At 40.4% G+C, this 20,870-nt stretch overlaps 3 protein-coding genes and 1 long non-coding RNA gene across 4 annotated transcripts; 3 read left to right on the forward strand and 1 right to left on the reverse strand.

The window, feature by feature from the left end:
- Positions 1-6,300: 6,300 nt before the first annotated feature.
- Positions 6,301-7,105, forward strand: LOC308392997 (heat shock protein 30-like). The gene has a single exon (XM_080876426.1). It carries the CDS (start codon positions 6,388-6,390, stop codon positions 7,030-7,032), a length of 645 nt encoding a protein of 214 aa, XP_080732552.1. The 5' UTR covers positions 6,301-6,387; the 3' UTR covers positions 7,033-7,105.
- Positions 7,106-8,624: 1,519 nt separating this feature from the next.
- Positions 8,625-9,384, forward strand: LOC308389517 (heat shock protein 30-like). The gene has a single exon (XM_080870966.1). The coding sequence runs from the start codon at positions 8,711-8,713 to the stop codon at positions 9,353-9,355; it is 645 nt and encodes a 214-aa protein (XP_080727092.1). The 5' UTR covers positions 8,625-8,710; the 3' UTR covers positions 9,356-9,384.
- Positions 9,385-9,556: 172 nt separating this feature from the next.
- On the reverse strand, positions 9,557-17,762 carry LOC308389524. Its single transcript, XR_013970293.1, has 2 exons — positions 16,036-17,762; positions 9,557-12,045 (listed from the first exon to the last, which is right to left on the reverse strand). It is a non-coding gene; the product is annotated as an uncharacterized lncRNA (long non-coding RNA).
- A 1,568-nt stretch (positions 17,763-19,330) lies between these two features.
- LOC308392514 (heat shock protein 30-like) lies at positions 19,331-20,496 on the forward strand. The gene has a single exon (XM_080875582.1). The coding sequence runs from the start codon at positions 19,418-19,420 to the stop codon at positions 20,054-20,056; it is 639 nt and encodes a 212-aa protein (XP_080731708.1). The 5' UTR covers positions 19,331-19,417; the 3' UTR covers positions 20,057-20,496.
- The last annotated feature ends 374 nt before the right edge of the window (positions 20,497-20,870 follow it).

Raw genomic sequence — 20,870 nt, forward strand, 5'->3', positions numbered from 1 at the left:
TGGTTCCTGTTTATGTAGTTGAGAAGGACAGCTTTCGTGACCTCATCAAAGTCTTTGATCCGTGGTACGTTATGCCCGGTCGTAAGCACTTCAGTAAAGTTGAGTTGCCTCGCTTATATGATGCATGCCGGGCCAAAGTAGAGAAGGATGTTTGCAGTGTCGTGCATTATGCCTTGATGACTGACCTATGGACGAGCAGAGATACACAGCCCTACATGAGCGTAACCATCCCTTTCATTAACAAAGACAGCACCCTCTGTGCTCGCTGTTTACAGACTGCATACTTTCCAGATGACCACAGGTCAGGTGGTATATCGTGATATATATTGTTATCGTGACATAAAATAATTCATATCGTGATAAATATTTTTTCCATATCACCCAGCACTAAACATATCTGTACATGACTATATATACAGTGGGGCAAAAAAGTATTTAGTCAGCCACCGATTGTGCAAGTTCCCCCACTTAAAATGATGACAGAGGTCAGTAATTTGCACCAGAGGTACACTTCAACTGTGAGAGACAGAATGTGAAAAAAAAATCCATGAATCCACATGGTAGGATTTGTAAAGAATTTATTCGTAAATCAGGGTGGAAAATAAGTATTTGGTCACCTCAAACAAGGAAAATCTCTGGCTCTCACAGACCTGTAACGTCTTCTGTAAGACGCTTTTCTGTCCCCCACTCGTTACCTGTATGAATGGCACCTGTTTGAACTCATCATCTGTATAAAAGACACCTGTCCACAGCCTCAAACAGTCAGACTCCAAACTCCGCCATGGCCATGACCAAAGAGCTTTCGAAGGACACCAGGAAAAGTATTGTAGACCTGCACCAGACTGGGAAGAGTGAATCAACAATAGGCAAGCAGCTTGGTGTGAAAAAATCAACTGTGGGAGCAATCATCAGAAAATGGAAGACATACAAGACCACTGATAATCTCCCTCGATCTGGGGCTCCATGCAAGATCTCATCCCGTGGGGTCAAAATGATCATGAGAACGGTGAGCAAAGATCCCAGAACCACACGGGGGAACCTGGTGAATGACCTGCAGAGAGCTGGGACCAAAGTAACAAAGGTCACCATCAGTAACACACTACAACGGCAGGGAATCAAATCCCGCAGTGCCAGACGTGTTCCGCTGCTGAAGCCAGTGCATGTCCAGGCCCGTCTGAAGTTTGCCAGAGAGCACATGGATGATACAGCAGAGGATTGGGAGAATGTCATGTGGTCAGATGAAACCAAAGTAGAACTTTTTGGTATAAACTCAACTCGTCGTGTTTGGAGGAAGACGAATACTGAGTTGCATCCCAAGAACACCATACCTACTGTGAAGCATGGGGGTGGAAACATCATGCTATGGGGCTGTTTTTCTGCCAAGGGGACAGGACGACTGATCCGTGTTAAGGACAGAATGAATGGGGCCATGTATCGTGAGATTTTGAGCCAAAACCTCCTTCCATCAGTGAGAACTTTGAAGATGAAACGAGGCTGGGTCTTCCAACATGACAATGATCCAAAACACACCGCCCGGGCAACAAAGGAGTGGCTCCGTAAGAAGCATTTGAAAGTCCTGGAGTGGCCTAGCCAGTCTCCAGACCTCAACCCCATAGAAAATCTGTGGCGGGAGTTGAAAGTCCGTGTTGTTCGGCGACAGCCCCAAAACATCACTGCTCTCGAGAAGATCTGCATGGAGGAATGGGCCAAAATACCAGCTACTGTGTGTGCAAACCTGGTAAAGACCTATAGTAAACGTTTGACCTCTGTTATTGCCAACAAAGGTTATGTTACAAAGTATTGAGTTGTATTTTTGTTATTGACCAAATACTTATTTTCCACCCTGATTTACGAATAAATTCTTTACAAATCCTACCATGTGGATTCATGGATTTTTTTTTTCACATTCTGTCTCTCACAGTTGAAGTGTACCTCTGGTGCAAATTACTGACCTCTGTCATCATTTTAAGTGGGGGAACTTGCACAATCGGTGGCTGACTAAATACTTTTTTGCCCCACTGTATATTCTATGCATGGTCACCAGCCTTAGCTTTGATACCAGCTATTGAACAAACATTTGAGTTTTTGCGCTCCACAATGACATTCAAACAGAACTGTAAGGCAAAACGTACTAAGTTCAATTTTGTAATAGAGTCATCATCACCCAGAAGTGATCCGGACTCTGAAAGCGAGCTAATTTAAACTGCTAAATGTTTTATCAGATATCTGTAGGTTCCTCTCAGTAAAGAGCACTTAACACAACTTCATCTGCTAACAGAGACTAAGTGAATTACTTTTTCTGACTGAAATGAGCCTTTTCAGTCTTGCTTGACTTGTGTCCTTGTATGTGTCACTTTTTCATCGTGGAAACAGATTTTTTTCCCCCTTTTTTGAGCACAGTTGCACTGCTGTTTAATCCAGGAGACTGTCAGTTCTATGTGAGCCAGTCACCTAACAATGTATCTGCAGGAGATGAACAGGACTCCCACTGCTCTACAGCACATACCTAAAATACTGTCTTCTACTTTGCAACTCTATCACAGTGATAAGACAGGCAGTAGAGTGTATGTTATCTGCTCTAGGTCTCACACACAGGACCACTGCAGTATTTCACTTCTTCTCTCTCACTCTCACTTCTCCTTCCTTTTTCTTTTTTTTTTGTTCTTTGCCGAGTCCCGCTTCATCACCTCTCTTTCTCTCTTCCCACTCCTCTGGAGTTCTCTCATCTTTCTCCCCCCTGCTGCATCCTCTACCCCTCTCTACCTCTTTCCCCTCCTCCCCACATGTCTGTCTGTTCGAAACTGGAGCAACGTCTTAATCGAGGCTCCCGGACGTGACGGGAATTTCTAAGCAACCCCAGCTCTGCAGTACAGACACAAACACACATACACACACAAAAACACACACATTCTGCTTGGCAGCCAATTAACAGCCTGCGATCCCGCGCCAAAGGAATAACTGCATGTTGATGAGCTGGCGGCCGTGTGCGCTTGTGTGTGCATGTGTGTTTATGATGAGCTGGTGGCCGTCAGAGCCACTTACACAGATAGAAGGATATGTCTTTTATGTGTTCAAGGGAACGAGGGGGATTATGGTGCATTAAAAACCATCTCCGTGAGGGACAAACTAAGACAGTAACAAGGAAGTGTGAATTTGTGCCTGGGATTCTCTTTGTGTGTGCGGCGCTGTCCCGACACTTTCAGGATATGTGGGTGTCGGTGCGTATAAGAAGCATTAGGAGAACAATGCAGATGATTTACTTGGAGCGGAGCCTTGCTTTCTCCTCCTCTTCCTCCTCCTCATCCTTCCTCTATTTTTGTTACTTTTCATTCTTCTCCACCTCCTCCTCACTTCTATCCTGCCTCCACTTTTGAGAGTTCATCCAAAGGTGAATGCTTGACAAAAAAGAAAAAGAAAAAGTATCTTTCCCACTCCAAAAAATCATATATTCTCTTTATCTGTCAAAAATATTGACACCAACCATGACACAATATCCCCGAGCAGCAAACTGCTGTATTTGCCAGTCGAGGTTTCATCATCCGTCTTGTTTTCTTGAGAGACACAGTAAATGTTGAAAAGACTGTGGGTTTAAAACCTGGCTCCATGCTGTTTCTGCCCTACTTCTCTGCATCATCATCATATTAGTCTTTGTTCTATACTCTTAGGAAAGGTAAAATAAGTAAGGATAGATGAGAGGTATAAACTGCTATTAGAAAATCTGACAAAAATAACATTCAGTGCTGTAAATTATCAGTTGCAACATATTACAAGGCATGACAATAATTAATTGATTAAAAATATATCTTTACATATTTTGGTTGGTGTGATTGTTTAGTTTGACGCATAAACAGTTGTTAATTTGTTTCTATGTGCAGAAGTATACATCCAGATGAGGGCTTTAATGTTAATTACCCTTTGGAAAAAACATGGAGTACATCTTGGATTGTGTAGTCTAGAGTCAGTATGTTACAATTATATGTGTATCATTATATCACATGGTTGTGTTATTCATTTCTAATCATAAAACTGTAAAACCACTAGTAGGAAAGTATTATTTTAACAAAAGGAAAATGCAAATTAAAAGGCAGGAAATCACAAAGCAGGTCTGCAAACAACTTGAAAAATAACAAGGAAAATTAATTTATTTATGTATTTATGCTTAGTATTTAATACCAAATATGGTATAATAGAAGACATATTTCAGAGGTATTTCAAAAGTTTTGGGAGTACATGTATGAGGAAGGAGATCCTGCCATCTAGTGGATGAAACCTCAAATTACTGTTGGAAGAATAATAAAAAGGCCCTATGTATAGACGAGGTGTTTCATACTTTCTTCATAGACTTGTGAAAAGTCGTCGATTTTCAAAAAAAAAAAAGTCTGGTCTGTATTAAATGATTTCCACTAAAAATTGAGTTTAACTTTCGCACCATAACTGAATATTGCTTCTCTCAAATCTAAGCTTGGTAGTTTTGTAGTCTCTTATGATCACTGGTAAAAACTTGTAATGAAGAAATCATATGAGTGATGTCAGAAGTCCTGTGAAACCCTGGAAGAGTTCCCAGTCTTTCACAGGGAGCTGAGATGAATGCTGAGAGAATGAATGTCATTCATGTTCACATTATGCAATCTATAAAGAAAGCATATGTTTGGACTGTGGGAGGAAGCCTGATTACCAAGAAAGATACTTCAAAGTATCCATGATGATGGTGCAGTACTTAGCACAGTTTCTTCACTCTGGCCTCACAGCAACAGCGAATCTACAGCTGGCTGGTTCAGGACTTTATGTGTGTAGTTTCTCACTGAATCTATGTCGGATCTGTTCAGCTGCTTCCTCCTGCAGTACAACAACATGCAAGTTAACTTTACTGGCGATTCTAAATTTGACAAAGGTATGACTGTGTACTTGAGTGATCTTCTGTCTTTCTCTGTGTTGGCTCTTCGACTGACTGTAAACCTGTTCAGGCAAACAAGTCCTTCTTTTGCTGGAGTATGCTGTCGGCAGACACAAAAGCTGTGTGATGGATATATAATCTCAACTTCACTTTAGCAATTTAATGGAAATGAACAAATTCATTCTGAGTATTTACTCATGATGCTAAATTAAATTAAGGGGATATTTCAGAAATGATTATTATTTCATTGCTCATTTGGTCTTCAAGATAAACACACTTTTGTCTGACAGATTTAAAGATACACATATTTATTCAGTCTTACAGTAATGAACAGATTAAATGATTTCAATTGATTTTTTTCTTTACTTTTAATTTTGGCTTTGTCTGACATTCATATTCTTGTAGAAACATTATTGTTGTTTCTTTAAAGAAAAAAGCAGACATATTTAATCGTTTTATTTCTTCTGTCAATCTGGAGAAATTAATAAAAATGGGATTTGATTGTGCAGACCAAAAAAAACCCACTTAATATTTAACTCCATGTGGGTAGTTTTAATTTTGTGTTGGTTCCCAACAAATGACAGCTCTGCATGTCAAAGTGAACAAGAAAACGTTTATCAGCTCAGGTGTTAAAAAAAATTAAAAACTGTGCATTTAGTTTCCACAAGGTCTATGTGAGCTGTGCTTTTTAATATCCAGCAGCCTATTTTACAAATGCAGTGCTACAGAATTCAAAGAAACATGAAGAACAAAATAAGTATCGGCTAATACACGCAATCATTTTACAAGTCAGATCATTTGAGCTGAGACTGAAAATAAATAAATAAATAAATGAATACTTTAAATCTGATAATTATCAACAGCCAACTGTAGCAATTTAATAAAGTATGTTAAAGATTTACAGTTCTGATCCTACATTGAACATTAACTGAAGTCAGTATTCTTGAGAAAAAGCCCCACAAATTGGTTATATGTGATAAATGCATCAAACTGCACTATGTTCTGCAATTACCGTGAAAGAGTATCTAGGCGTTCTTGGATTTTGGATTTCTGGTTGTGTTTTTTTTAAATATCACATTTGAACAAAAATTTAAATAATGTAACTGAATATTTACTTAATCAAAGTAAACAATAAAAACTTGATGTCAGATCTGAAATATGTAGCATTTACGCTTATTACACATTTATATATTTTACATGTTTTTGTCACTGAGGCAGCCTATATGGACATTAGTAAATACATGCGGTAATCAAATAGTTTCACAGAAAAGAAGTGATGTCATAAATCCTGTAAAACAGCTCCACCCAGTGGAGATCTGTGGCAAAGACCAGAACATTCCTGAAGACTCTGGAACTCCTCCACTTAGTATATATAAACTGGGACAGTCTCACTGCTGAGACAGAAAGCAAGACAAGCAACACCAAGAAGACAACAGACACCTGAACAGTGTTTCATCTCACAAGAAGAGGACTCAACACTAAACCCACTGAAGATGCTGTGCTCTCATGGAGTCCAGTCTGCACTCAGTCCATTCATGGACTTCTACTGGCCTGTGCGCAGTCTGTGGCCAGAGATCAAGCCTCTGTTCTACCAGCAGGATCTCCTGCAGAGAAACCTACAGGAGCTGTGCAGCAGTCTGGAGCTGATGGATAAACTTCAACACAGGATCCTGGAGGAGACAGATCCTTTCCAAAGCAGCATGGCTGTGCAGCCAGTTGCCGTCCAGCTGGAGAAAGAGGGAGACAAGTTTGCTCTGATGCTGGACACTCAAGGCTTTTCCCCAGAGGAGCTGTCTGTCAGGCAGGTGGGCAGGAAGCTGAGAGTCAGTGGCAAGACAGAGAAGAAGCAGGAGGATGGGAAAGGCTCGTACTCTTACAGACTGCAGGAGTTCAGACAGGAGTTTGATCTGCCTGAAGGACTGAACCCTCAAACCATCACGTGCCACCTGTCTCCAGATGGGAAGCTCCACATCCAGGCAGCCAAAGCTCCGTGTGTTGAAGAGGCTGAGAGAGAGCTGACTATCAAGAGGAGCTCAGAGGACAAAGCACAGCAGAGTGTGTGTTCACAGGCAGAAGACAGCAGGACAGAGACACACAGCAGCACACAGGACAAACCTGAAAACATGGATATGAAATGATACCAATGTAAAATAAATGTTTTTGTATTGATATTCATTCAGTTTTCATGTGTTGAGAAATAAATGTTATCAAAGCTTAACTATGTTTTCTGTGTCTTTCTTTCTAAGTCCTACATTAAAAAGAAAGAAAGAAAAAAAGCACAGAGGAGGATAGAAGGAGTTTTATTGAGGTCCTGTGATCCATGCATCCAAGTTCTCCAGCTCTAAAATTCTAAACTTTATGGCTTTTAAAAATAGAAACAAATGAGGACAAATTGAATTTGGTAGTTCAGACTGAAAACTGTTGTTTAATTCAACACCATCTGGGTTTGATGAATGAGCTCCTGGCTTTATCTGAGTTAACACTTCATAGACCAGGTGGTTTCAGAGTAGTTCATGCAATCTTATTGTCTGTTCCAAAAATGTGACAACACTCGATGTCAAAGTGAACAACAGAACATTCAGTTCACAAGTAAGAAAAATCAAATACTGCGCAATTAGTTTCCACAAGTTCTGTGTGTGTGTGTTGCTTTTCAATTTCCAGTAATCTATTAAACAAATGAAAGTTACAGCCTTCAAACAAACATGAAGAATGTACCAAGTATTGATAAATTGAGCAAATATTTTACAAGCCAGACTATTTCACCATATAATTTAACAACAATTATATACTGCACATGTGATAATTACTAACATCATGCTATTTGAAGTTAGCAAAACACATTTGCAAAAACATATTCTTATTAAGAATTATTAAGTGAACTCGGCACTCTTGAGAAACAACCCATCCTAGTGGACATATGTGGTAATGGCTATATGTTGAAACATGTTCACCTGTTTCTCTACACATTCTTAGAATTTGGAGTTTATGTTATTTGATTTTAATAATATGTTTTGGATTATAAAATTGATTTGAACTAGTGTTTAAAAAATATCAGCATGAACCCAAACATTTTTTGATCAGTAGACAAATAGCTTTTCACATCAGACATGAAGTGCATTCAGTTCACAAGTGACGTCAGAAGTTCTGTGAAACAGCTCCACCCAGTGGAGATCTGTGGCAAAGACCAGAACATTCCTGAAGATTCTGGACCCCTTCTGGGGAAATGGTGTACATCTAAGGCTTACCTCCAATGTTTGCATTTAAATTCGTATTTAAATCAATGGACTTGTTAAAAACAAATTCACTGCATATATGGTTAGAATGGATATTCCAGTAAATATTGTATTATATTATACTTCTCAAGTAATGCGGAGTTTTGTTCTTTAGTTTATTTTTTGTATTTTTCAGTCTTGGTGAGAGCAGGTTGAGGGCTGAGGAAGAAGAGGTCAATTTCCTGCTCGTCTTTCATCAGCATGAATCAGATATTTGTTTAGTAGATATAGTTTTTCTTCTCAGTCAAAGCAAATGAAAATTTGGGGGAAAAATAGTACATATTTCAAGTCATGGATGGGGATTTAAGTTTTTCCAGCAGCAAAAGTGAGGTTCTGTTCCTGGGAAACAGCTCCACCCAGTGGAGATCTGTGGCAAAGACCAGAAAATTCCTGAAGACTCTGGAACTCCTCCACTTAGTATATATAAACTGGGACAGTCTCACTGCTGAGACAGAAAGCAAGACAAGCAACACCAAGAAGACAACAGACACCTGAACAGTGTTTCATCTCACAAGAAGAGGACTCAACACTAAACCCACTGAAGATGCTGTGCTCTCATGGAGTCCAGTCTGCACTCAGTCCATTCATGGACTTCTACTGGCCTGTGCGCAGTCTGTGGCCAGAGATCAAGCCTCTGTTCTACCAGCAGGATCTCCTGCAGAGAAACCTACAGGAGCTGTGCAGCAGTCTGGAGCTGATGGATAAACTTCAACGCAGGATCCTGGAGGAGACAGATCCTTTCCAAAGCAGCATGGCTGTGCAGCCAGTTGCCGTCCAGCTGGAGAAAGAGGGAGACAAGTTTGCTCTGATGCTGGACACTCAAGGCTTTTCCCCAGAGGAGCTGTCTGTCAGGCAGGTGGGCAGGAAGCTGAGAGTCAGTGGCAAGACAGAGAAGAAGCAGGAGGATGGGAAAGGCTCGTACTCTTACAGACTGCAGGAGTTCAGACAGGAGTTTGATCTGCCTGAAGGACTGAACCATCAAGCCATCACGTGCCACCTGTCTCCAGATGGGAAGCTCCACATCCAGGCAGCCAAAGCTCCGTGTGTTGAAGAGGCTGAGAGAGAGCTGACTATCAAGAGGAGCTCAGAGGACAAAGCACAGCAGAGTGTGTGTTCACAGGCAGAAGACAGCAGGACAGAGACACACAGCAGCACACAGGACAAACCTGAAAACATGGATATGAAATGATACCAATGTAAAATAAATGTTTTTGTATTGATATTTGAAGGAAATTGCCATCCCGGGTTTCCTCCGTGGCGTGAGCGATAAGCAGAGTTTTGTCCTTTCCTTCTAAGATTCCTAATTATTTAAAGTAACACTCAGGTATGCCATTCAGCGTGTTAGTACGAGCTCGGGAGCAGCTTGGGAGAACAAGAAAACAGAGACTGCTTTAGGTTGCCTTCCCAATCGACTCAAAGGTTTATTTGATACACAGCAGTTTATATAGATGAAAAAAGGGTTCGTGTGTCAGCTTTCCCAGTTCAAACCGGTACAGACCAAATAAGGAAACGTCTTCCTGCCTTGTGAGCAAAGAAGTATCCTGTGTGTAGTTTATCAGTTCAGCTACAATTTATGATCATCCCAGCAAAATACACAGAATACAGAGTTCTTTCATTAGTGAATTCTGAAACAAACCACCTGGCCTTTAACGAGCCTTTTTCTAAGAGATAAGGAAGGGAGGATGGGAGTAAGGAAGTGGTCTCATCTCTGTGGTGTTTTCGACCTTCTGGTACCAGCTTGTGAGTCTTACACCTTAATTCTTGGGTCACAGAGAAAGAGAAAAACAACTAGTATATGGGCCTTATTGAGTAACAGAGTTTTCCTGCATAATGTCACTATAAAACAATATCCAGTAAATGCTACCATGGTACTAAAATACCTAACAGTTCCCCCCTTTTATTATTTTTAAAAATAATAACTCAAATAGAAAGGAAAAATCACAAATGTAATAACATAATATAAAAAGCAAATCATAAAATGTAATAGTTCACAACCTAATGTTCAATATACATACATCAGGATCATCATCGATGACATCTGACACATAATCTGGGTCAATTTGTGCCAATTGCAAATACATTGAAGTAGCTGTACTAGTAGCTATACGGGTTATCATTGAACGTACACAGGGTACCACACAACAGACAATAATCATCAAAAACATGCTGCAACGGTTACAAAGGCTACAATTAGTTCCTTCCATCTTCCAAACGTGTCCTGTAGCCACTTATGTAGCCACTGACCGTGGCCTGTATTGGCAATTAGTTCTATCTGCAATGCTTCAAGTTTATTCATAGCTTGTGTGAATGAACCGTTAGGAGCGGTGTTATTGGGAATGAAAGTACAGCATACATCAACGGTTACTAGACCACAGGTACCGGTCCAATTAACAGGTAAAGCTAATCTAAGGGTATTATTGCACATCCAATAAGCATGTGGGATTGGTCTGGTCAGGCGCGTGACCATGTGTGATTTAACTAACTCCCCCCAGTCAGTATCATTTAAGACACCCTCTGGGGGAACAATGATCGATTCTCTGCTCGAACTTGAACTGTGTGTGTGTTCCTCCAGATATGATACAACTTCAGCCACAGAGACAGCTAGCCATGTCTCATTACAGCGTGCACCTGGGGAGTCAGAGAAGAATGTATAGTTATCCTTTGTATAATCTATGTGTGTGTCTGGGCCAGTTAACTTTAGTCTGCGCAGGCATATCATACTAGTATTAAAATGGAGAGGGATCTGTCCTAAGGGCAGTGAGGGTTTTAACCTATTCTTGGGGCGTTTCATTGGGGCGCAGGTCCCTGCGGTGTCATTAGATAACTTCAATAATTCGCCTAATGGAGTCTCAGGGTTAGTTGGTGTGTGTGTGTGTCTAAGTAGGCAGTCGAGAGGGCTCAGAGTCAACTGTAAAGCGTCTTTAAAGAGAGCATTATTTCCGCTGATTTTCTCTAGTCCCTCAGTGAGGGGGAAACCGGATATGGGGTATCCTACTATTACCTGTTCTGGATTAGCCTTTGAACAGACATAACAGTTACTGTTTCCTAAATCACGAGCGGCTGTTCTGGCATTTTCATACCAGGCGTTAGCTCCTGCTCTAGAGGGCGCATAAAATGGTTCATTAGTGGCGTTTATGTTGCTATTTACTGATTTTAGGGAACGTGAGGAGTGCATTAAGTAGGTGTCTTGCAAAATAGAGCATGAGGTATAGTCAGCAAAATATGACCTGCAGAAATATGAACATGGTTGCAGTCTACAATACAAAATAGCAAAGAGAAATCCTAAGGTTAATGCGATAGATATGATAAATAACCTAAATATATAAGAAAGACAGTTCTTCAGTCGTCTCCTGGCCTGGTCCCAGGTTCGAGAGACACAGAATAAGCGTCGTGTGATGACAATGGGCATTTCATTTTCTCCATTATCAGGATGGAATGAGTCTAGCTTTATCAGGTTAGACATCATGTGGTACTTTTGGCTTTCTGTTCCTGCTGGATGTTTGAGTACCTTGTTGTTGTTCTTTCAGACGTTGTGTGTTAATCAGTGATTGCGTGTGTGTATGTAACTTTTGGATCCGGGCGCTGGCTCGCCTGAGATGTCATCTACCCGTGTGTGTTTATTTGCTCTAGTTCCGGGCGCTGGCTCGCCGGAGATGTCATCTGCTTGATCCGACGCCTGACATGGTCCGATTGGGCTGGTCTTAACCCTGCTGGCATGAATCCACTGAGGTTGTCCGTCCGTAAGGATGCTGGTTCTTCGTCACTGCCAGTACAGTCTGGGGCTGGAACACGCGCGGCCTCCCAGAGAGTCCTTGGTTTTAGTGGCTTCTCCAACATGCGTCTCCTTGTCTCCACTGGTGGAACTGTGGAGGGGAAAAGCTGAGAGAGACAAACTTTCTGATAGTTATTATTCAGTTTTTCTACCAGGTTGTGAACATCAGTGGACAATGCAATATACATCACCTTCTACTAGCGGTGCCCCTCTGGAAGCTGACCATGGTGTTGGAAATAGTCTTATTTCAAATGGAGATAATTTGGTTACTGCAGATTGAGTCCTTCTAATCTCACACAGGACTTGAGTAAGTAATTTGACCCAGGTCATTAAAGTTTTAGCACACTTTTGAATTACTTCTAATGTGAATGAAGATCCTCTATCACTGTTAATCTGGTGAGGTATTCCGAATCTGGGTATTATTTCATTGCTCAACTTTTGACAGACTACTTCTGCAGTTTCTTTTGAGGTTGGATAAGCTTCTACTCATTTACTAAATTGATCCACTATTACCAGTAAGTACTTGATGCTTCCTTGCGCTGGCATATGTGTAAAATCAATTTGTAATGTATGAAATGGAAAATCTGGTTGTGGTAAATGCTGATGTTTCGCTTTTGAGCTACCTACATTAGTTCGCGCACATGTTAGACAGGTTGCTAATATGCTTTTTACTGCATGTGATGTTTTCTCAATTACAAATCTTGATTTTATTGCCCCTATTACCCCTCTTTGTCCGACATGACTCACACAGTGAAAATGTCGGGCAAGGACTGGCATCAGGGAATATGGGAGGGCAATCAAACCCTTAAGATTTTGTATAGGCCATCTCTGTCATCTAAGGTACAGTCATTATTCTCCCAATAGGTGTAATCACATGCAGAGGCTCGCTCTTGTATGAATTTTAAATCAACATTTGTGTCTAAATAGTCTGGGAGTGTAACAAGTGACAGCTGTAGGGGCACAGATAATACTTCCTGCGGAGGTGGGAGCTGTGATGCAGCTGCAGCCTTGGCTGTCACGTCTGCTAAGGCATTACCTGTTGCTTCGTCTGTGTCAGCTGTACTGTGTCCTTTCGTTTTTACAACTGCAACGGCCGATGGCAGCTGTATAGCCTGAAAAAGTCTTTGAACAAAATCAGAATTTAGCAATTTATTTTCCATCAGCAGATCTAAATCCTCTTTGTCTCCACAATGTGCCAAAGTCATGCACAACGCCAAATGCATAGCGGCTGTCTGCGTAAATCGTCACATGCTTATCCAAATGTAGCTCACAGGCGCGTATTAAAGCCATGAGCTCTGCTTTTTGTGCTGAGTGAAATGGTAATGAGTGAGCCTCTAGTATGATGTCAGGCACTGTTACCACTGAATAGCCACAAAGAAATGAGTTGTCACTCGGCCTTGAACAGGACCCGTCCACATAAACCGTGGCTGAGTCTGGGATAGGTGTCTGCTCTAAATCTGGACGTGGTGCTGTGGATTCCTGTATACGTGTCATGCAGTCATGATCATCAAGCCTGTCTGAGCCATCCTGTCGGTCAGAAGAACACAGCATAGGATCAATAAATGTGCTGGCGAATTGGGTGTGCTGCTCGCTTTTATAGTGAGATTTGCATATGTTGTTTAGTTATGTTTGCTACAATGGTCGTGACCTGGTGATTGGTGTGTAGAATAGTGTCATGTGAGAGTGTGAGCTTCTCGCAGTCCCTTATCATGATAGAGCAAGCTGCTACTGCCCTCAGGCAGGCCGGCATTCCTGAACAATTCAGGCAGCACCTTTGAGTGGCGGAGGTCAGCACTCCCTGTAATGCATTGAAAGAGGCAGTCATTTCTGTGGACCACAGTATTCGAGGAGGCTTGTCTTTTTTACAACAGTCACGCAGAATGTGGTCATGAAAAGAACAGTCTGGTATCCACTGTCTGCAATAGTTCACCATGCCCAGGAAGGACAACATTTCCTTCTGTGTAGTGGGACGAGGGACAGAGGTCACAGCTTTGACCCTGTCTGCAGTCATGGAACGTTTTCCGTGAGACAGTGTGAATCCCAAATATTGAACAGAAGTCTGACAGTACTGCATTTTCTTTGCAGATGCTTTGTGGCCAGTCTTTTGGAGGTGCTGGAGAAGCATGTGTGTAGCAGTTTGACATAGTTTTTCACTCGGAGCACAGAGGAGGAGGTCATCCACATGTGGATCAGGGTGCAGCCCTGGAGGAGTGAAGCACCATTGAGAAAGCAGCAGAGCCGTCTATCATGCCTTGGGGCAAACGAGTCCAAGTGTACTGCTTATTTCTATGTGTGAATGCAAATAACGGCTGTGTGTCTTACTGAGAAAAATGAGCGGAGCATAAATCCACCACGGTAAAATGTGTATGCAATGCATGTCAATATGCTGTGAACATCTGAAACGAGAGGTGGCAGAGGAATGTTGACTGCATTAATTTGCCTTAAGTCTTGTATGAAACGCCATACGCCAGGTTTGTTAGGCTTTGGCACAGGATTGACAGGAGTATTATATGGAGATACTGTAGGCTTTATTACTCCTGTAGTCAATAAATCTCCTATGATGACATCTAGGGCTGAGGCTTTTTCGACAGAAATGGGATACTGCTTGACATATACTGGCTTATTGTTTTTTTTTTTAGCTGTGCGTGATAAGGTATACAGTCAATAAATCCTACATCATTCTCACTTTTAGACCACAATGTCATATTCTGGTATTCAGCTGGCAATGTAACTGCAGAAATAGTACAGTGGATAGGTTAGGTTAGATCTATGTGACGACATGGTGTAGTTATGTCATAACCTATGTCTGAGTTATGTGACAAAATCACTGTTTGACCTTCACTTGTGTGAGCAGTTATCATGTTGTTGAAAAGTGTGAGAGAAACAAAAGTGTGGCTCCCAGTCATGGGATTACCTGTTAGTGGCGTCTGTACACGTTTTTTTGGCACAGTGTGTGACATAGAGTACCGGACAAAAAGGATGTTGAGTTCATTCTCTGCTGAGGGTCCAGCTGACACAGAGGATGTTCCTTCTCCATCATGTCGGTACATAGGGCAGAGAAAACATAAGCTGTTATCAGTGTCAGCAAACATTTCACACTTTGTGTTAAATTAAATACACAAATTCATTTTTGCTTTGGGTGTCTGCGGCTGCTGGAAAACTGAGCTAAATTTGCACCTCTAGCTTGTCCAACAGTGCATAAAGCGTTTTATGAATACTAGGATAGATTCATCAGGCTTCTGTTTACACATAGTTATTGCATTTAAGTCAATTTTGTCTCTGGACATTGTTAGCAGGAATTTCTTTAGATTCTTAAAGAAATTGGTGATTTTGTCATTATTTACCCACAAAAACTCTGCAGTTGTGGATGCTTTATCATGCTTTGGGTCTGTTTGTTTACTACCGCGAGTGTTGGCGTGAGGACCTTTGTCATTCCGGCTTTGTTTTTCCTTTTTTCCTTTTAGATAAGTCTTTATTAAAGTTCGGGTAACAGGTTTTTCTTTAGCTACCTCTAAACCTCTAGCTACGATATCGTGGCGTTTCATGTGGGTGTCTATTGTGGACACTGCCTGATGCAAAAGTTTTTCTTCATAGACGTCTAAATTGTTTTTCATAAGTTCCTCACATTCTTCTTTCAAAAGTTTTTCTCTCTTTTTTTTTTATGTTCTGCTAATTCTTCCTCGCGGCGTATATATTGTTTTTCCTGATCCTGTTTAAAGAGATGGCTAAGATCCGTTGCATATGATTCAGGTTTTTTTCGTCGCTTTCTTTTGAGCTGGTTGGATCAGAATGCTGACATTGTTTGCGTGCAGCTGCTGCAGCAACTATTAATTCGGTCTCATCTTCGTAAGGCGGCGGGGCTGTGGGCTGAATGGCTGAGCATGCAAGACTAGCTTTTCCTGCGGTAGGTTTATGTTCTTTGCTAGAGCCTGCACTAGTTTTATTTGATGTAAAAGTATCTACACCTGGTTCCGGTCCTTTTGTCCATAGCGGTAACATTTGATGCATCACGTCGCGGCATTCTATCATATTTTCTACAGGACTTTTTAAGCAGACTACTTTTCTTATCACAAATGATATTCAACATTTCTACTGACCTGGTTTCTGGCGATAATCGTTCGGGATAAGGCTCCGAAAAGAAATTAGAATGCATTGTACTCACAGTCCGTAAGTTGTAAACAAAGTCAGTCACATAAGCACTTCCGCATGTTCTGGATACGTAATCATGGAAGTCTTCGCCGATTCGTGGACGTGGGTTACACGTAACTGGAAATGGGAGTTATACTGAGCCGTTATTTGAGACTTTAAATTTAATTAATTTTTTTTGGTTTTACAGGTAATTTTGATTTTTTTTATCGGACTTGTCTGTGGTTTTTGAATTATTCTGACCCATGTTCAGTGATTTCCAGAGGGGTTTACACGCTAGGAGGATTTATGTTAGTATTTTCGCTGCGGCACAGCTGAGGTCACTTTAAATTTATTGCTAGCAATTTTTTGTTTGTGTGAGCAACTCTCACTTAGCGAGCAACTTCTCGCTTAACGAGCAACTTCTCGTAAAACAACAGGCAACTTCCTGTGTCTTTCTGCTTTTAATTTACTGCTTTTAACCCTTGTATGGTAATCGGGTCTGTGAGACCCGTTTTCAGTTTTCTTTCGTTTTTTTTTTTGTTTTTTTTTTTTTTTAACAAAATTAAATTTAATTATTTACTAGCTTTCTGTGAGTGAGCAACTTCTCACTTTTTAACGTACGTTTCAAGATAACAGGCAATCTTCCTGTGTCACTCTTTCTGAGCAACTTCTGACTTAACGAGAAGTATTTAAGACAACAGGCGACTTCCTGTGTCACTTTTTCTGAGTGAGCAACTTCTCACTTTTTAACGTACGTTTAATTAAACAATTAATTATTATTATTTTTTAAACAAAATTAAAATATTCAAGACAACAGGCAACTTCCTGTGTCCACCAACACCACACAAGGGTTAATTTACTTTACTCGGGGACTGAGGAAGTCAGTCAGTGTATCTCTCTGGATCACTAAGTGAAACTTCGTCAGCATATCCCGTTTTTTTTATGGATCGATCACTGAGAGAGGTATAATATGGTCTCTATATAAATATGAAAGACGCATATTTACCTTCTGTCAGCGGATCCCACTTCTGACACCAAAATTGAAGGAAATTGCCATCCCGGGTTTCCTCCGTGGCGTGAGCGATAAGCAGAGTTTTGTCCTTTCCTTCTAAGATTCCTAATTATTTAAAGTAACACTCAGGTATGCCATTCAGCGTGTTAGTACGAGCTCGGGAGCAGCTTGGGAGAACAAGAAAACAGAGACTGCTTTAGGTTGCCTTCCCAATCGACTCAAAGGTTTATTTGATACACAGCAGTTTATATAGATGAAAAAAGGGTTCGTGTGTCAGCTTTCCCAGTTCAAACCGGTACAGACCAAATAAGGAAACGTCTTCCTGCCTTGTGAGCAAAGAAGTATCCTGTGTGTAGTTTATCAGTTCAGCTACAATTTATGATCATCCCAGCAAAATACACAGAATACAGAGTTCTTTCATTAGTGAATTCTGAAACAAACCACCTGGCCTTTAACGAGCCTTTTTCTAAGAGATAAGGAAGGGAGGATGGGAGTAAGGAAGTGGTCTCATCTCTGTGGTGTTTTCGACCTTCTGGTACCAGCTTGTGAGTCTTACACCTTAATTCTTGGGTCACAGAGAAAGAGAAAAACAACTAGTATATGGGCCTTATTGAGTAACAGAGTTTTCCTGCATAATGTCACTATAAAACAATATCCAGTAAATGCTACCATGGTACTAAAATACCTAACAATATTCATTCAGTTTTCATGTGTTGAGAAATAAATGTTATCAAAGCTTAACTATGTTTTCTGTGTCTTTCTTTCTAAGTCCTACATTAAAAAGAAAGAAAGAAAAAAAGCACAGAGGAGGATAGAAGGAGTTTTATTGAGGTCCTGTGATCCATGCATCCAAGTTCTCCAGCTCTAAAATTCTAAACTTTATGGCTTTTAAAAATAGAAACAAATGAGGACAAATTGAATTTGGTAGTTCAGACTGAAAACTGTTGTTTAATTCAACACCATCTGGGTTTGATGAATGAGCTCCTGGCTTTATCTGAGTTAACACTTCATAGACCAGGTGGTTTCAGAGTAGTTCATGCAATCTTATTGTCTGTTCCAAAAATGTGACAACACTCGATGTCAAAGTGAACAACAGAACATTCAGTTCACAAGTAAGAAAAATCAAATACTGCGCAATTAGTTTCCACAAGTTCTGTGTGTGTGTGTTGCTTTTCAATTTCCAGTAATCTATTAAACAAATGAAAGTTACAGCCTTCAAACAAACATGAAGAATGTACCAAGTATTGATAAATTGAGCAAATATTTTACAAGCCAGACTATTTCACCATATAATTTAACAACAATTATATACTGCACATGTGATAATTACTAACATCATGCTATTTGAAGTTAGCAAAACACATTTGCAAAAACATATTCTTATTAAGAATTATTAAGTGAACTCGGCACTCTTGAGAAACAACCCATCCTAGTGGACATATGTGGTAATGGCTATATGTTGAAACATGTTCACCTGTTTCTCTACACATTCTTAGAATTTGGAGTTTATGTTATTTGATTTTAATAATATGTTTTGGATTATAAAATTGATTTGAACTAGTGTTTAAAAAATATCAGCATGAACCCAAACATTTTTTGATCAGTAGACAAATAGCTTTTCACATCAGACATGAAGTGCATTCAGTTCACAAGTGACGTCAGAAGTTCTGTGAAACAGCTCCACCCAGTGGAGATCTGTGGCAAAGACCAGAACATTCCTGAAGATTCTGGACCCCTTCTGGGGAAATGGTGTACATCTAAGGCTTACCTCCAATGTTTGCATTTAAATTCGTATTTAAATCAATGGACTTGTTAAAAACAAATTCACTGCATATATGGTTAGAATGGATATTCCAGTAAATATTGTATTATATTATACTTCTCAAGTAATGCGGAGTTTTGTTCTTTAGTTTATTTTTTGTATTTTTCAGTCTTGGTGAGAGCAGGTTGAGGGCTGAGGAAGAAGAGGTCAATTTCCTGCTCGTCTTTCATCAGCATGAATCAGATATTTGTTTAGTAGATATAGTTTTTCTTCTCAGTCAAAGCAAATGAAAATTTGGGGGAAAAATAGTACATATTTCAAGTCATGGATGGGGATTTAAGTTTTTCCAGCAGCAAAAGTGAGGTTCTGTTCCTGGGAAACAGCTCCACCCAGTGGAGATCTGTGGCAAAGACCAGAACATTCCTGAAGACTCTGGAACTCCTCCACTTAGTATATATAAACTGGGACAGTCTCACTGCTGAGACAGAAAGCAAGACAAGCAACACCAAGAAGACAACAGACACCTGAACAGTGTTTCATCTCACAAGAAGAGGACTCAACACTAAACCCACTGAAGATGCTGTGCTCTCATGGAGTCCAGTCTGCACTCAGTCCATTCATGGACTTCTACTGGCCTGTGCGCAGTCTGTGGCCAGAGATCAAGCCTCTGTTCTACCAGCAGGATCTCCTGCAGAGAAACCTACAGGAGCTGTGCAGCAGTCTGGAGCTGATGGATAAACTTCAACACAGGATCCTGGAGGAGACAGATCCTTTCCAAAGCAGCATGGCTGTGCAGCCAGTTGCCGTCCAGCTGGAGAAAGAGGGAGACAAGTTTGCTCTGATGCTGGACACTCGAGGCTTTTCCCCAGAGGAGCTGTCTGTCAGGCAGGTGGGCAGGAAGCTGAGAGTCAGTGGCAAGACAGAGAAGAAGCAGGAGGATGGGAAAGGCTCGTACTCTTACAGACTGCAGGAGTTCAGACAGGAGTTTGATCTGCCTGAAGGACTGAACCATCAAGCCATCACCTGCCACCTGTCTCCAGATGGGAAGCTCCACATCCAGGCAGCCAAAGCTCCGTGTGTTGAAGAGGCTGAGAGAGAGCTGACTATCAAGAGGAGCTCAGAGGACAAAGCACAGCAGAGTGTGTGTTCACAGGCAGAAGACAGCAGGACAGAGACACACAGCAGCACACAGGACAAACCTGAAAACATGGAATGAGATTTAAAATGACGTCAATTTAAAATAGATTTTTTTTTTCAATGCAAATGATAATTTATGGTCCTATATGTTTTGGGTTTTTTTTGGTTTGTTTTTTGTTTTTGTTTTTTTGTTTTTTTAATGTAATGACGATTAAAAATGTTTAAAGCTGAACTCTGTTTCCTGTGTGTTTTACTTAAGTCATATGTTTAAAAAAAGGCCTTGCCTGAATGGATAGAATGGACATGCCAGTGAACATATAATCGTTAGTATGATTCTGAAATGATGTTTTTTCCCCACTTTTTTCTTATTCATACATTAGTATTATTTTAATTTTACAGAAATCACCAAAAATGAAATTTGATTATGCAGAGAAAAAAGCACAAAGCTTTCATCAATGCCACATGGATTATTTTCATTCAATTTTGATAGTGTTTCATTTAACACTTTAAACTGTTCATCTTTTGTGTCATGAAGAGTATCGATGTTAAAGAAAAGAACCATCATCAGTTCAATAAAATCAGATACTGTGTGATTAGTTTACAGAAGGTCAAGCTTGCTTTTGAATTTACCAATACATGTTGAAGAAATTACTTACTGCACCATTCATGCAAAATGGAACAATAAAACAAATACTAACAGAAACAATTTTGAGTTCAGGTCATTTGTCTTTAAAAACTTAAAACAGTAAACACTTTTGTGTAATCTTTTATTTGCCAGATGTATTTATTTTATCTCAAATTAGGGAAATACTATACATCTATTAATTACCTGCATTAGAAAATCTGAACAAAACATTAAAAAAAGACTTTAGTACATTGGGATTAATGAAGTG

Source organism: Rhamphochromis sp. 'chilingali', assembly GCF_963969265.1.
Source record: "Rhamphochromis sp. 'chilingali' genome assembly, chromosome: 2".
Taxonomy (NCBI): Eukaryota; Metazoa; Chordata; class Actinopteri; order Cichliformes; family Cichlidae; genus Rhamphochromis; species Rhamphochromis sp. 'chilingali'.

Coding starts and splice junctions, on each gene's coding strand:
- LOC308389517 (XM_080870966.1), top strand. CDS start 8,711: ATGCTGTGCTCTCATGGAGTCCAGTCTGCACTCAGTCCATTCATGGAC.
- LOC308392997 (XM_080876426.1), top strand. CDS start 6,388: ATGCTGTGCTCTCATGGAGTCCAGTCTGCACTCAGTCCATTCATGGAC.
- LOC308392514 (XM_080875582.1), top strand. CDS start 19,418: ATGCTGTGCTCTCATGGAGTCCAGTCTGCACTCAGTCCATTCATGGAC.